This window comes from Bos mutus, chromosome 26 (genome assembly GCF_027580195.1).
Source record: "Bos mutus isolate GX-2022 chromosome 26, NWIPB_WYAK_1.1, whole genome shotgun sequence".
NCBI classification, from domain to species: Eukaryota; Metazoa; Chordata; class Mammalia; order Artiodactyla; family Bovidae; genus Bos; species Bos mutus.
Genome location: NC_091642.1, coordinates 31,243,378 through 31,257,462, shown reverse-complemented (window position 1 = coordinate 31,257,462; position 14,085 = coordinate 31,243,378). Strand labels below are relative to the sequence as shown.

At 44.6% G+C, this 14,085-nt stretch overlaps 1 protein-coding gene across 1 annotated transcript in view; it reads left to right on the top strand.

Moving 5' to 3' along the window:
• The window catches only part of CNNM1 (cyclin and CBS domain divalent metal cation transport mediator 1), a 70,767-nt gene that overhangs the window by 32,553 nt on the left and 24,129 nt on the right, over positions 1–14,085 (top strand). Inside the window, exons 3-6 of the mRNA XM_070363580.1 lie at positions 495–635; positions 2,849–3,018; positions 4,929–5,028; positions 5,373–5,420. Coding sequence (XP_070219681.1) covers positions 495–635; positions 2,849–3,018; positions 4,929–5,028; positions 5,373–5,420 — 459 coding nt within the window. The remainder of the gene's footprint in view (positions 1–494; positions 636–2,848; positions 3,019–4,928; positions 5,029–5,372; positions 5,421–14,085) is intronic.

The window sequence follows — 14,085 nt, the reverse complement described above, 5'->3', positions numbered from 1 at the left end:
AAGAATCTGCCTACAATGCAGGAGACCTGAGTTCTATCCCTGAGTTTCGAAGACCCTTGAAGAAGGGAATGGCTACCCACTCCAGTATTCTTGCCTGGAGAATCCCATGGACAGAAGAACCTGGCAGGCTACAGTCCCTGGGGTTGAATACAGTCGGACACGATGGAGTGACTAAGCATGCAGACACTAAACTTATGAGCAGAAGAGTTATGATTAATCACTAACTCTATTGTATAAATTAAAGCACACAAGACTGTGATGCTTAGAGATGCTGCACGGCTCATAAGCAGGGGAGCCAGCCCTAGAAGCCTGAACTTTGGAGCCCCAGGCCAGCCTTCCACTTTTCCACTGTTCACCACTTCAGTGCGATTAATACAGAGACTTGTTGACACTTTCCAGAAATCCCCATGGTCCCAAAGGACCTGTCTCAGGTGAAACCTCCAAAAATCAACAGTGACTCTGAGATAGTTGCGATCTGTCCCCTGTCCCCACAGCAGACAATCGGAAAAAGCAGAGGGTCCCACACAGGGAGAGGAAGCGGCACGACTTCTCCTTGTTTAAGCTTTCCGACTCGGAGATGAGGGTGAAGATCTCGCCACAGCTTCTGCTGGCCACACACCGCTTCATGGCCACAGGTATGATGACCCTGCCCTCCTGCATCTCCACCCCAGGCAGGCAAGGCAGCTCTGGAGGGCGGGACCCAGGCACCAGTCATCCTTAACACCTTGCAACGAGTCCAGTGCAGGGACTGAGAACCTCTGTTCCAGAAGAGGAGGTTATCCTTGGGCAGGGGCAACAGGACCCTACATTTGCTCGTTTTCAGCCTCCGATTTTCTCAGGGTAAGTGAGTATGATGCAACTCTGCTTTTCTCTCTTCTACTTGAGAAAAGAGCTGAGGAATCCACCACTGCACTTTCCCTTCCTCTACCTGCTTCATGGTGGGGGTTGGTGGCCCAGAGGGTTCATCTGGGAGGGACAGGCGATGTCCTATGTAGCTACAAAGCCCTGGGGGCCCGGACTCTCCAGGGGCCATGTAGGCCTGTGAGCTATGAGTTCTTCAAATACAGACATGGATTGTGAATCCCAGAATCTTTAGAGAAAAAAAAAGAGAGGATCCAAAGATAAACTTCTCCTTCTTGTAAGAAGGTAAAATTGTCTTTGAGCTGTCTAATCTCCTCATTCATGCCTAATTATGTGCTGACCTAGAACAATCACACACATTAGTAAGTTCACTATTTAATCCAGCATGTATTTATTGAGTGCATAATGAATGCTAGTACTATTCCAGATGCTAAAAGGTAGAAAATTTTAAATTGGAGCTTCTTTAGGGTTTTAAACGTGTAATATAGTTCTGACTTTATAGTTCTAATATAGTCTTTCAATGACTACAGATGTCAACTGGATATCTGATTTCCTAGAACAAAGCAGATGTATCTGTAAATATAATGATATGCCATAATATAATAGTATAGTATAACATAACATAATAATATAGTATATAATAATATCTATTAATATGTAAAGACAATGCAATGATGCTTCTTATTGAGAACTTTCCACTTAAATAATTAAGTGTTCCTGTTAACTTGAAATTTCATTTCAACTCAACAGATATACATCATACAAATAAGTCAGATTAAATTCTCTGTATTTCATTTGATCATAGCATTAAAACAAAAACATTTTTAGCCATGTTCACATGGCTTACTTATCCATGTCTAACTCCAGCTGCTTTTTAAACCACTTTATTGCAATATAGTTGACATACAAAAAATGGTACATATTTAATGTAAACAACTTGATGAGCTTCGAGATACACATACATTCATAAAACCATCATCATAATCTGTGCCATAAACATCACTTCCAAAAGTTTCCTGCCACTTTCTATATGTGTTATTACTATTCGTGTGTGTGTGTGTGTGTGTGTGTGTGTTAATATAAGATCTTAGCAAAATTTTAAGTTCAATTCAGTTCAGTCGCTCAGTCATGTCGGACTCTTTGCGACCCCATGGACTGCAGCACGCCAGGCCTACCTGTCCATCACCAGCTCCCGGAGTTTACCCAAACTCATGTGCATTGAGTAGGTGAAGCCATCCAACCATCTCACCCTCTGTTTTCCCCTCCTCCTCCCACCTTCAATCTTTCCCAGCATCAGGGTCTTTTCAAATGAGTCAGTTCTTGGCATCAGGTGGCCAAAGTATTGGCGTTTCACCTTCAGCATCAGTCCTTCCAGTGAATATTCAGGACTGATTTCCTTTAGGATGGACTAGTTGGATCTCCTTGCTGTCCAAGGGACTCTCAAGAGTCTTCAGTATAGCATTGTTCTTGGGCTCTATATGCTGTGCAGTAGATCTCTAGGATTTATTCATCTGGCACAACTGGAACTCTGTACCCTCTGACTAATATCCCCATTACCTCATTCTCCCAGCCCATTCTACTCTCTGTTTCTATGAATTTGACTATTTTAGATTCATCATATAAATGGTATCGTGTAGTATTTGTCCCTCTGTGCCTGGCTTATGTCACCTAGCATAACATCCTCCAGGTTCATCCATGCTGTCACAAATGGCAGGATTTTCTTCTTTTTTAAGTCTATGTGCAGCTTTAAATAAAGTCAATGAGAAAATTAATAACAAAATTGACACTGTCATAACAGTGACCTGAAATGCCAGTGCAGGTACCCATATCCCCAGAGGGCCCGAAGATGCACACTTGGGCTTAAGACACCCCCCGACCCACCCACCTAAGGGAATTGCAGGATGGAGCGTGGAGCATGAATGGCTCTGGTTATGTCCACCCTGACTCCTCCCTGCTGCTGATTCCTCCTGCCTTCACCCTCCCCTAGAAGTGGAGCCATTTAAGTCTCTGTACCTCTCGGAGAAGATCCTGCTTCGGCTCTTGAAACATCCCAACGTGATCCAGGAGCTGAAGTTTGATGAGAAGAACAAGAAGGCCCCGGAACACTACCTCTACCAGCGCAACCGCCCCGTGGACTACTTTGTGCTGCTTCTGCAGGTGAGTGGGAAAGCCTTGGACCCTCCAAGGGCAAGGTAGGACTTCTCCAGGCTGACGAGGAATGCCCATGCCTCCTCCGAGCCAGGTTCCAAGGCTGCCTTGGGAGCAAGGCCAGTTGGGGCGGGCGTTTGTCCATGACTCACAGAAGGAGACAGGTGTGACTGGCTGGCATCCTAGAGTGATGGGGTCTTGATGGCATTTAGTCTGATGTCAGCAATGTTTGTGGTTGGGGGTGCAGTGGGTAACTCCCAGCCGAGGGGTTCTGCTGCTGAACTTCCTAAACTGGTGTCCTACAAAATCCCTATCACCTCTTGTCTCTGCTTGGCCATGCCCAGGAATGCAACTGTGCAATGCCTCCCAAATTTCAGGCACTCCTTGTTTTAAGCTCTTCTCTCTGTCGAGCTAAAACCTCACCATCTCTGATTTCCACCCACTGGTCCATGCTCTGCTCTCTGGAGGCACATGAAACAGGTCCACTCTCTCTGCCACACTTCAACTGTTGCAGTCCCTTAATCTTCTCCTTAAAGGCGCTATGAGGGAATAAACAAGCAAATGAGAGAGCTGCAGCATCTTCCTGGTACTCACATGAGTACAGTCACCCACCCTGCCCTGAGTGGGTGTAAATAAGCGGAGAGGCCTGTTAATAAATGTCAGGCAAGGTTCCAGCCCCGCCTCCTGGCCTGGCTCCACCATTAGCCCCGCCCCTATTCACAGTCTCTTCCCAGTAGAATCTGGTGAACCCTAAATACAATGATTGTCTTAAAATCTTAATTAAATTCACAGTGACTTAGAAAGGGCCTCTCTGTTACAGTCCCCCTGCCACCTGTCTGCTCGGACATGGTATATGCCTCAAACCCATCCTTCCAGATAACCTCGTTAAAATGCCTTCTTCTCCAGAAATGGAGTCGCATTCTTTACTGTTGGAAATTGAGAAGGGTGTTTACATTGTTTATATAACACAAGGAACGCTAGTAGAGTCTTATGCCTAATATAAACATAACCATTTTCAAATAAATCTTGGCGGGGGTAAAATATAGGGGCAAGAGGGTAGGTTCAGAAATTGGAAAGACCTAGTTTTAAAATTCCAATATTGGTACTTGTTAACTAACCTTGACTCAGTTATTTAATCTTTATGAGCCTCAAAATTGATTCATCTATAAAACTGGGGGTAAAAATAGTACAGGCCTTGTAGGGTCTGGGATGGATCCATGCAGTGCATACACACGGTTTCAGACCCCTAATAGCATACCATATGCTCAAGCTTCTCACAGAATCTGGCTTTATCTCAGCTAGAGATAATAGAGATCGTCTATCGGAGAAGGCAATGGCAACCCACTCCAGTACTCTTGCCTGGAAAATCCCATGGATGGAGGAGCCTGGTAGGCTGCAGTCCATGGGGTCGCTAAGAGTGGGACATGACTGAGAGACTGCACTTTCACTTTTCACTTTCATGCATTGGAGAAGGAAATGGCAACCCACTCCAGTGTTCTTGCCTGGAGAATCCCAGGGTCGGGGAGCCTGGTGGGCTGCCATCTATGGGGTCACACAGAGTTGGACACGACTGAAGTGACTTAGCAGCAGCAGTCTCAGACTATACCACTGGAGCAGTTTATGGGGTTTATGGGGTCCTGAGCTAGCTGGACCTGCCTCAGAAGGAGCCATTAGAGTCTTCAAGGAAAGCTTGCATGTTCATGACTGGATACTGCTTTATTAACTAAACAAGAACTTTACTGCCAAGGGCTCCTGAAGTTAAAGCTGCTGTTTCAAAACATATCTGGATGGAATTCACATTCTCCTGTGATAAGATTTTAGGTCCACTTATTATCCAAACAGAAGTACTTAGGGTCATCTTCACTAAAAGAGCTGGAAGTGCTTGTCCACACCCTTAGCACACTACCTTCTTTCTCCAGGGTAAAGTGGAAGTGGAGGTTGGTAAGGAAGGCCTTCGCTTCGAGAACGGAGCCTTCACCTACTATGGTGTCCCAGCCATCATGACCACTGCTTGCTCAGGTATTCCAGTTTCCAAGCCATAGCTTATTGGGGAAGCAGTGGGATAGTGGAGAAAATGCATCTGGGTTCCAAGTCATGACTCCTGTTATGGACCCCGGACAAGCCTTTTACCTTCCCGGACTTTAGAAGTGGAAGTACATAGTAGACTGTAACATTATCCAGTGTTAGGGATGGATAGTGGTAATTTTCAATATGAAAAAACACATTTACTCTTTACTTCCACCTGATTACCTGTTTTTGCAGGGTTGATTGGTGCTGTGGGTGGGGTGGGAGAGGGAGAATTCCTTTAAGAAGGTGTGTTTTCTGAATTGCCTCTGAAACACACTGCATCCTTCTGTCCTTAGATAACGATGTGCGGAAGGTTGGAAGTCTGGCTGGATCCTCTGTCTTTCGTATGTATCTCTCAAACCCCTCCCTCGTCCTCCCTGCCGAGGTCCTGCCTCAGCCCAGGCTGGGGACCCGGACCAACCACTCTCAGCCTGGGCTGGGACTGACACAAATGCTGGCAGCCTCTTTGTATGCTCTGCCAGGAACACTGCTTTCTGCCAGGTACCCGCAGACCACAGGGCAGGGGGCGGGGGAGCTTAGTTTCTGAGAGTCTAGAATGTTTTCTGCTGCTTCTCTGCTCATGTGCAAAATGATGAATGCCCAGCGAGGGAGGTTGTGAGGGGAGGCACCATTTGCTGTCACCTGCCAGGGAATGCAAGCAGGTGGTTTTGTGTGCTCTGCTGGAGGTTGAACCATTCCTTCTCTGCTGTGGTAATTCACCCTCTGTCCTCTACTTGCAAACCGTAATATGCTATTATTGTGTCTGTGGCATTTAGTAAGCAGCAACAGCAAGATCTTAGGATGTAAAGCCCAGGCTGGCACATATATTGCTCATCTGCTTCTCTTTGCTCATTGACCACATCTCAGCAGGTGGGGAGGGGTCTGCGGCTGGCCATGCATGCTGATGGCAGGGGCTGGCACAGGCTTCTGGTGGGTGTTCTCTGCCCCTTCTGTACTCTACCTTCTCTCTGCTGCCTGCATCAGTTATCGTACTTGTGTTTAGAGGGCATGGCATTTGTTGTGATACAAGTGTGATCCAAAAAGCATTATTTCTCTAGATTTGTCTTTGATTGACCAGTCTGAATTTTGCATTGCTTTCAGCTCTTAGTATTTATGGTGGCCATTTTAATGCCAAATGGGTGTTTTTTCTCATCATAAAAAAAAAAAAGAAAATCTTCCATAGTGCTTTATATTGGGATTTATCAGAGGGTCCCAAAGCTTGAAATCACAATCCACGGCACCTGAAAAGTAGGTACTGTTTTAACAGAGAAACTAAAGAAATGACCTGCTCCGAATCACCTCAATGCAACTATTTACTCAGTGCATTCCAGTGGCCTGACTTGTTCAAACAGCACAATGAAATACAGATCTTAGATCCAACATGTTCCAGGATGTCATTTCTATGTGGGAATATTGGGACAATTTACAGTGTAATTTCCCATCCTGGCCCAACAGAGGACTTAAAAGAAATTGAAATAGCTGCCCACACCCAAGGAGTGGTCCCACATATGTGGAAGGAGGGCTGTAACAAAAAACCCTGGTATGTTGTTATATAAACTGGCAAATGTCAATTAAGGTTGGTGAAGGAAGCATCAGTTCGCAGAACAAGAAGTCAAGATATGGGAGAGGGATGGTCTACAGGACCAAGTAGACCTTGGTTCTCTAAAGGAGGTCTCCACCAGCCATCACATTGGTCCTTGCTCAAGGTAGAGTGACTACTGAGATTCAAAGTGTTACCTAGATGTGTTGGCCTTTACATAAGACCAAAAGAAGTGGGGACTCTAGGGGTAAATTGCTGCGTAAAGGTCCCAAGCCCATCTAATTTACATGACTTTCTTTCTTTAAAAAAATTTTTTTTTAAGTAGTGGGAAAATGTTATTTGGTTCCTCCTTCCTTCCTGTCTCTAGTTCTTCCTATCAAAATCCATTTTATCATTGAGACAGAATAAACCTGCAATAGTAATCTCTCCTTCAAAACTGGTTAACTAAAAAGAAATGTTAACCTCTCTTTCCCTCCCCACACTTCTGAGCATCTTTATTTATCCATCTTCAGGAGGAAAAAGAAATCAAATTAGCTTGTAGGGATATAGAGACATTTTCCTTTCTCCCCCACGAGCCCTCCACATCTAATAGAGTTAGGTGTGGATAACTGCCAAGCCCACCACCACTACCCCCCTGCCCCTGCTTATTCCAGGTCCACCTCTCAGCCCAGGTCCAGCCACCCAGCATCTTTCACTGTCCAAGAACCTTACTTGTAGGTCAAGGAAGAGCTTAAGGCTGGACCACAAAGTGGTGGATTCTTGTAGGGTCTCAGTCTACCTAACTAGCCCTGTCCTTGATGCCAATCTGGAGCTTTGTCAGCCTTGAGGGTGATAAATGAGATGATGAGTTTGCCAGAACACTGGCCCTGTGACCGATGCCTCAAAGTTGAGTCTGAGGTTATAAGTCAATCCCTCTGCTTTTCCTGTGCTGGGTGAAGGAAACACAATCAGTATTGTCTCCTTTGTCTTGGTTCTGATTGCCAGGGAACCCAGGAGGACCAAAGTGAGCCTGGTAATCTGGAGGAATGGGGTCTGAGCTCAGCGTGACCAGAACAGATGCCCACAGGGGTGTGGAAGTGGGAGAGAACAAGTCTCCTATTTGTTTGACTGAGATATATTTAATTTGTAGGCCAGAAGTACTAGGATTCTTCTCGAGACAATGGGGTTTCTTATTCCAGTGTGTCTTGCAACACTAGGGGCCCATTTAAATATTCCTTGACAAAGAATGTGATTTCTTGACAAAATAAATGATTATCAGGTAGGATAAGGCTCTCCCCTCTCCCCTCTCCCCTTTACACTATTGGGTAATTTCAGGCAAATCATTGGGTGCAGCAACTAAGACTGCCAAAGCCACCTATTTCAGAGTGCTGTCACCTGCAGACTGACTTCAGTTTCTTGGAAGGGACTCTGGGAATGATCAGATAAGAGGGATAAAGACAGATTGCCTCCCGGACTGCTGGATCAGGATCAAGGTCGGTGAAGGACTGGAATATTACTACACATTCCACTCCACCCAGGCCCCAAGTGATAGCCAGCACCATTTCAGACTGTGGGGAAAGAGAGCGAAGGAAAAGGGGATAGGAAGAGAGGTTCTTTGGAGCACTTGTACTGGCTAAGAAGTGACTATGATTTAGTTTATCAAGTTGATTCACATGAAGATTGCTAGAAACTGCCCTTCCTGTGTCCCAAGGCTCCAGCTGTGCACAGTTCCTCCCCAGCACTGTGCCCACAGAGGGAACTCCTATGAGTCCGAGGCAGAAGATAGCCTCCTCTTCCTCGAGGATGCCCCCCCTAGCAGGAGCTTGCACTTTGCTTTCAGCCCTCCCACAGGTGAGAAACCCTAAGGCAGTCGGGAGGGCCCCGAGGGGATGCAGTGCTGGGCTCCCAACACATGTGCTGGCTCAAAAAGGCGTCTCAGACGGAACACTGCCCACGCGTACTCCCTGCTGGGACACTGCCTTTCTTGTCACTGGTGGGTCTCATCCCCTCTGAGATTATTGTGCATCTTTTTGGAAGAACTTCAGCAAAATCTATTTATTTTCTTCTTTCCGGAGAGTGACTTTGTGAGAAGATGCGATTTCCATGTTTCCAGAGGCAAGACTCCCTTTGGCAGAGAAATGGGATGTTGTGAAGATCCAGGAGCAGACTGTCTCACCCACTTTGCTCTTTGTCTCTCTCCTTTTGTGTTTATCTTCCCCTTCACAACTCACAAATCCTTGACTCTTTAGTGCCCGTCTCTGTGTCTCGTACCTTCGCCTTCAGCAGAGGGGACTCTCTGGCAGGCTCCCCAGGTAAACATGCATGGGGTCTCGGTCTCCATAGATCCATGGGGTCTCCATAGATCCATGGGGTTTACAAGAGGCCTTTGGTCTCTGTCACTGTCCCGCATGAAAACTAGCCTCTCCCAACAGACACGCCCAGGACGTAGGCATAGCACGATGCATTGCTACTACTCACTGGTACTCACTGCCCAAGCGTTGCTGGTGCAGCAGTGTCACTTATGAACTTAGCCCCCAGGGATATGCCTGTGTGCATCCATGTGAGAAATGGGGAGGGCTGGAGAGGAACGGTCTGAGTTTTTCCTTATCGTTTGTCTGACTGCAGAAAGGAGGGATAAGAGGTGCAGCAGATGAAAAATGGGAGAAAACAATGAAAGGCTATGCTTTATTTCCATTTTTCCTCTGTCTTTTCCTCTACGTGGTCTCTGACCTCAGTTAACCACTAACCCCACCTCATCTTCCTTGAAATGTTACTATGTAGTGACCATAATCGCTCTGGCTCTGCTCACACAAAGGATGCTATATTAAAAACTTCAGAACAGCTTTTCATTAGGTTGAACCTCTCCTGTTAATGAAAAGTTACCGATTTCCTTTTAATCAGGTAAAGCAGCTCCATACTATAACTCTAAGATGGAATAGAATAGAATAAATCTGAATAATCGGTTAAGAACTTGTTTCCTTTTTTCATCCCTAGAAGTTGATCTCTTAGTTTCATGGAGGAAATAATGACCAAACTAAGGATTTATTTAAGTTACCCTGAAGTTAAAGCACAATCCACTTCCCCACACCCTCTACATCTGTCTTCCTTATTCCAATGCTATGGTAGTGATTCTGAGGCCCCACCATAGCCTCATCATCAAGAAATCAATTGTATTTCACTGTGTATATAGTAGATTCTCAACATTCAAATAGGCTGAGACCTAAAACCCCCAAATTTGCAACTTCAGAACTATTTATGTTGACTTCTACGTTCTCACAAATCACAGTTTTCCATCAAAAGCCATCTGGTTCCCATGCTTATCTGTATAAAACAAATTAACCACCTTCTCCAATTTTATCAGTTTTCTCTCTTCATGGTGATTTTCCACCAATAAATAAAATTTTTTTTCTCACTTTGTGGGAGCTCATGCCTTTATGATGACTACAGGAGAATGGCCCATCAGAGATGCCATTCTGGTGCCCTCACCAGCTGAGTGGTCACTCCCACATGCCAGCAAAATTAGAAATGACCACATCATGGACCTTCAAGATCCTTCCCACGTGGGGAGTCTTGATGAATGAATAACGTGCTCTTTAGTTTCAGCAGAAAGGGAAGATGCACATTTTTAAAATATTTTCAACTAAAAAGATCAAAGCATTAAAAAAGAAGAAGAATGAAAGCATGAGAGCTGGAATATACTTTTTAAAAATCAACCCTCAGCTCATCAGAAAACCTAGTTAATGAAAACTTCCTACTTAAAAAAAGGTTAGTTCTAGTTCATCAGTATAATCCTATAATTGAGTATTTACAGTCATTCTTACTTCTGTTCCATCTCAGCAGAAGAAGAAGCCTCACTCATTGGATTTACAGAAAGCAGTTCTGGGAACATTCTGGCCCCATACTTGATTTATTATACAGATGCATTAATTTACATATATTATGTCTTCAGTTCAGTTCAGTCGCTCAGTCATGTCTGACTCTCTGTGACCCCATGAATTGCAGCATGCCAGGCCTCCCTGTCCATCACCAACTCCCGGAGTTCACTCAAATTCATGTCCATTGAGTCAGTGATGCCATCCAGCCATCTCATCTTCTGTCGTCCCCTTCTCCTCCTGCCCACAATCCCTCCCAGCATCAGAGTCTTTTCCAATGAGTCAACTCTTCGCATGAGGTGGCCAAAGTACTGGAGTTTCAGCTTTAGCATCATTCCTTCCAAAGAACACCCAGGACAGATCTCCTTCAGAATGGACTGGTTGGATCTTCTCGCACTCAAGGGACTCTCAAGAGTCTTCTCCAACACCACAGTTCAAAAGCCTCAATTCTTCAGTGCTCAGCTTTCTTCACAGTCCAACTTTCACATCCATACATGACCACTGGAAAAACCATAGCCTTGACTAGACGCACTTTTGTTGGCAAAGTAATGTCTCTGCTTTTGAATATACTATCTAGGTTGGTCATAAATTTCCTTCCAAGGAGTAAGCGTCTTTTAATTTCATGGCTGCAGTCACCATCTGCAGTGATTTGGGAGCTCAAAAAAATAAAGTCTGACACTGTTTCCCCATCTAGTTCCCATGAAGTGATGGGACCAGATGCCATGACCTTAGTTTTCTGAATGTTGAGCTTTAAGCCAACTTTTTCACTCTCCTCTTTCACTTTCATCAAGAGGCTTTTTAGTTCTTCTTCACTTTCTACCATAAGGGTGGTGTCATATGCATATCTGAGGTTATTGATATTTCTCCCAGCAATCTTGATTCCCTCTTGTGCTTGTTCTAGCCCAGCGTTCCTCATGATGTACTCTGCATATAAGTTAAATAAGCAGGGTGACAATATACAGCCTTGACGTACTCCTTTTCCTATTTGGAACCAGTCTGTTGTTTCATGTCCAGTTCTAACTGTTGCTTCCTGACCTGCATATAGGTTTCTCAAGAGGCAGGTCAGGTGGTCTGGTATTCCCATCTCTTTCAGAATTTTCCACAGTTTATTGTGATCCACACAGTCAAAGGCTTTGGCATAGTCAATAAAGCAGAAATAGATGTTTTTCTGGAACTCTCTTGCTTTTTCCATGATCCAGCGGATGTTGACAATTTGATCTCTGGTTCCTCTGCCTTTTCTAAAACCAGCTTGAACATCTGGAAGTTCACAGTTCACGTATTGCTAAAGCCTGGCTTGGAGAATTTTGAGCATTCCTTTACTAGCGTGTGAGATGAGTGCAATTGTGCAGTAGTTTGAGCATTCTTTGGCATTGCCTTTCTTTGGGATTGGAATGAAAACTGACCTTTTCCAGTCCTGTGGCCACTGCTGAGTTTTCCAAATTTGCTGGCATATTGAGTGCAGCACTTTCACAGCATCATCTTTCAGAATTTGAAATAGCTCAACTGGAATTCCATCACCTCCACTAGCTTTGTTCGTAGTGATGCTTTCTAAGGCCCACTTGACTTCACAGTCCAGGATGTCTGGCTCTAGGACAGTGATTACAGCATCATGATTATCTGGGTTGTGAAGATCTTTTTTGTACAGTTCTTCTGTGTATTCTTGCCACCTCTTCTTAATATCTTCTGCTTCTGTTAGGTCCATACCATTTCTGTCCTTTATCGAGCCCATCTTTGCATGAAATGTTCCCTTGGTATCTCTGATTTTCTTGAAGAGATCTCTAGTCTTTCCCATTCTGTTGTTTTCCTCTATTTGTTTGCATTGATCATTGAGGAAGGCTTTCTTATCTCTCCTTGCTATTCTTTGGAACTCTGCATTCAGATGCTTATAGCTTTCCTTTTCTCCTTTGCTTTTTGCTGCTCTTCTTTTCACAGCTATTTGTAAGGCCTCCCCAGACAGCCATTTTGCTTTTTTGCATTTCTTTTCCATGGGGATGGTCTTGATCCCTGTCTCCTGTACAATGTCACGAACCTCAGTCCATAGTTCATCAGGCACTCTATCAAATCTAATCCCTTAAATCTATTTCTCACTTTCACTGTGTAATCATAAAGAATTTGATTTAGGTCATTCCTGAATGGTCTAGTGGTTTTCCCTACTTTCTTCAATTTAAGTGTGAAACTGGCAGTAAGGAGTTCATGATCTGAGCCACAGTCAGCTCCCAGTCTTGTTTTTGCTGACTGTATAGAGCTTCTCCATCTTTGGCTGCAAAGAATATAATCAATCTGATTTCGGTGTTGACCATCTGGTGATGTCAATGTGTAGAGTCTTCTCTTGTGTTGTTGGAAGAGGATGTTTGCTATGACCAGTGGGTTCTCTTGGCAAAACTCCATTAGCCTTTGCCCTGCTTCATTCCATATTCCAAGGCCAAATTTGCCTGTTACCCCAGGTGTTTCTTGACTTCTTACTCTTGCATTCCAGTCCCCTATAATGAAAAGGACATCTTCTTTGGGTGTTAGTTCTAAAAGGTCTTGGAGGTCTTCATTGTTATGTCTTACTCCCATCTTTTTTTTTTTTTGGTTACACCACATGGCAGGCGGGATCTTAGTTTCCCTACCAGGGATCGAACTCTTGCCCCCTTCAGTGGAAGCACAGAGTCCTAACCTTTGGACCTCCAGGAGAGTCCCTGGAAATTAAGAGGGCTTTTAAGTTTTAAAAGACCTGGTTATTTTGTTTAAATCCCCACAACCACCTTAGGAGATGGGCAGAAATTGTTTGGGGACAATAGGTAAGAAAACAACTCTAAGAAATTAAGCGGTTGGGTCAGTGTCAGACGTGTAATTAGGATGCGGAGGGCTGAGGACCAGAATCCAACTCTCTTAGGCCTTGTTCTGTTGCCTGGGACCTTACTGTGTTTCTGAATGTGGGCCTGTTGTGCCCTCTAGAGGGCTGTGACTTGTTTGCATTTTGAAAGCAGCTGTGCTAATCAACTATGGTATGTACTCACCTTGGATTGAGGCTGGTGGTCCCTACTCCAAATATTGCCACTATTACTCATAGGCAGTTTCCTTCTAGCTGAGCCTGAGGGTGAAATAAGGAGAGCAGAGTGTGTGGGGATTACCTCCAGAGTATGCTGCGATATGTGATTAGCCAGATTTGCAGGCGTTTTTATTTAAAACCACTGAGAGTACACAGCCCCACTACAGTTACCATTCCCTCTCCCCGGATTCGTTCCTTTTGTCTTCTCCTGATGGTAGAGATGATTTCAAGTTCCCCATGACAGTCCTTCTGAATCCATGAAAGAACAAAAGCAAGAGAGAGGCCGCGAGCAAGAGTCCTTGTTCAAAGCCCAGTTGCATTTGTAATGTACTTTGAGATCAGTGAGGATAGTTTTTTCCCCAGAATATAAAGGAAGAACCTAAAAATAATCTTTTTACTTTGTGAAATGTGGTAAGTGGAAATATTCCTTTGGGTCGGCTCTTGCGTAGTCAACATTTGGGAACCATTAAAGCTCCATGTAATGTGAGCGAGTTCATCTGGGCTCCTAACTTGGGCTGATTTGCAGAGTTCACATTGCAGCTTTGACAGAGAGCTTTTGGCATTTGGTTTTCTGATGTTGAATA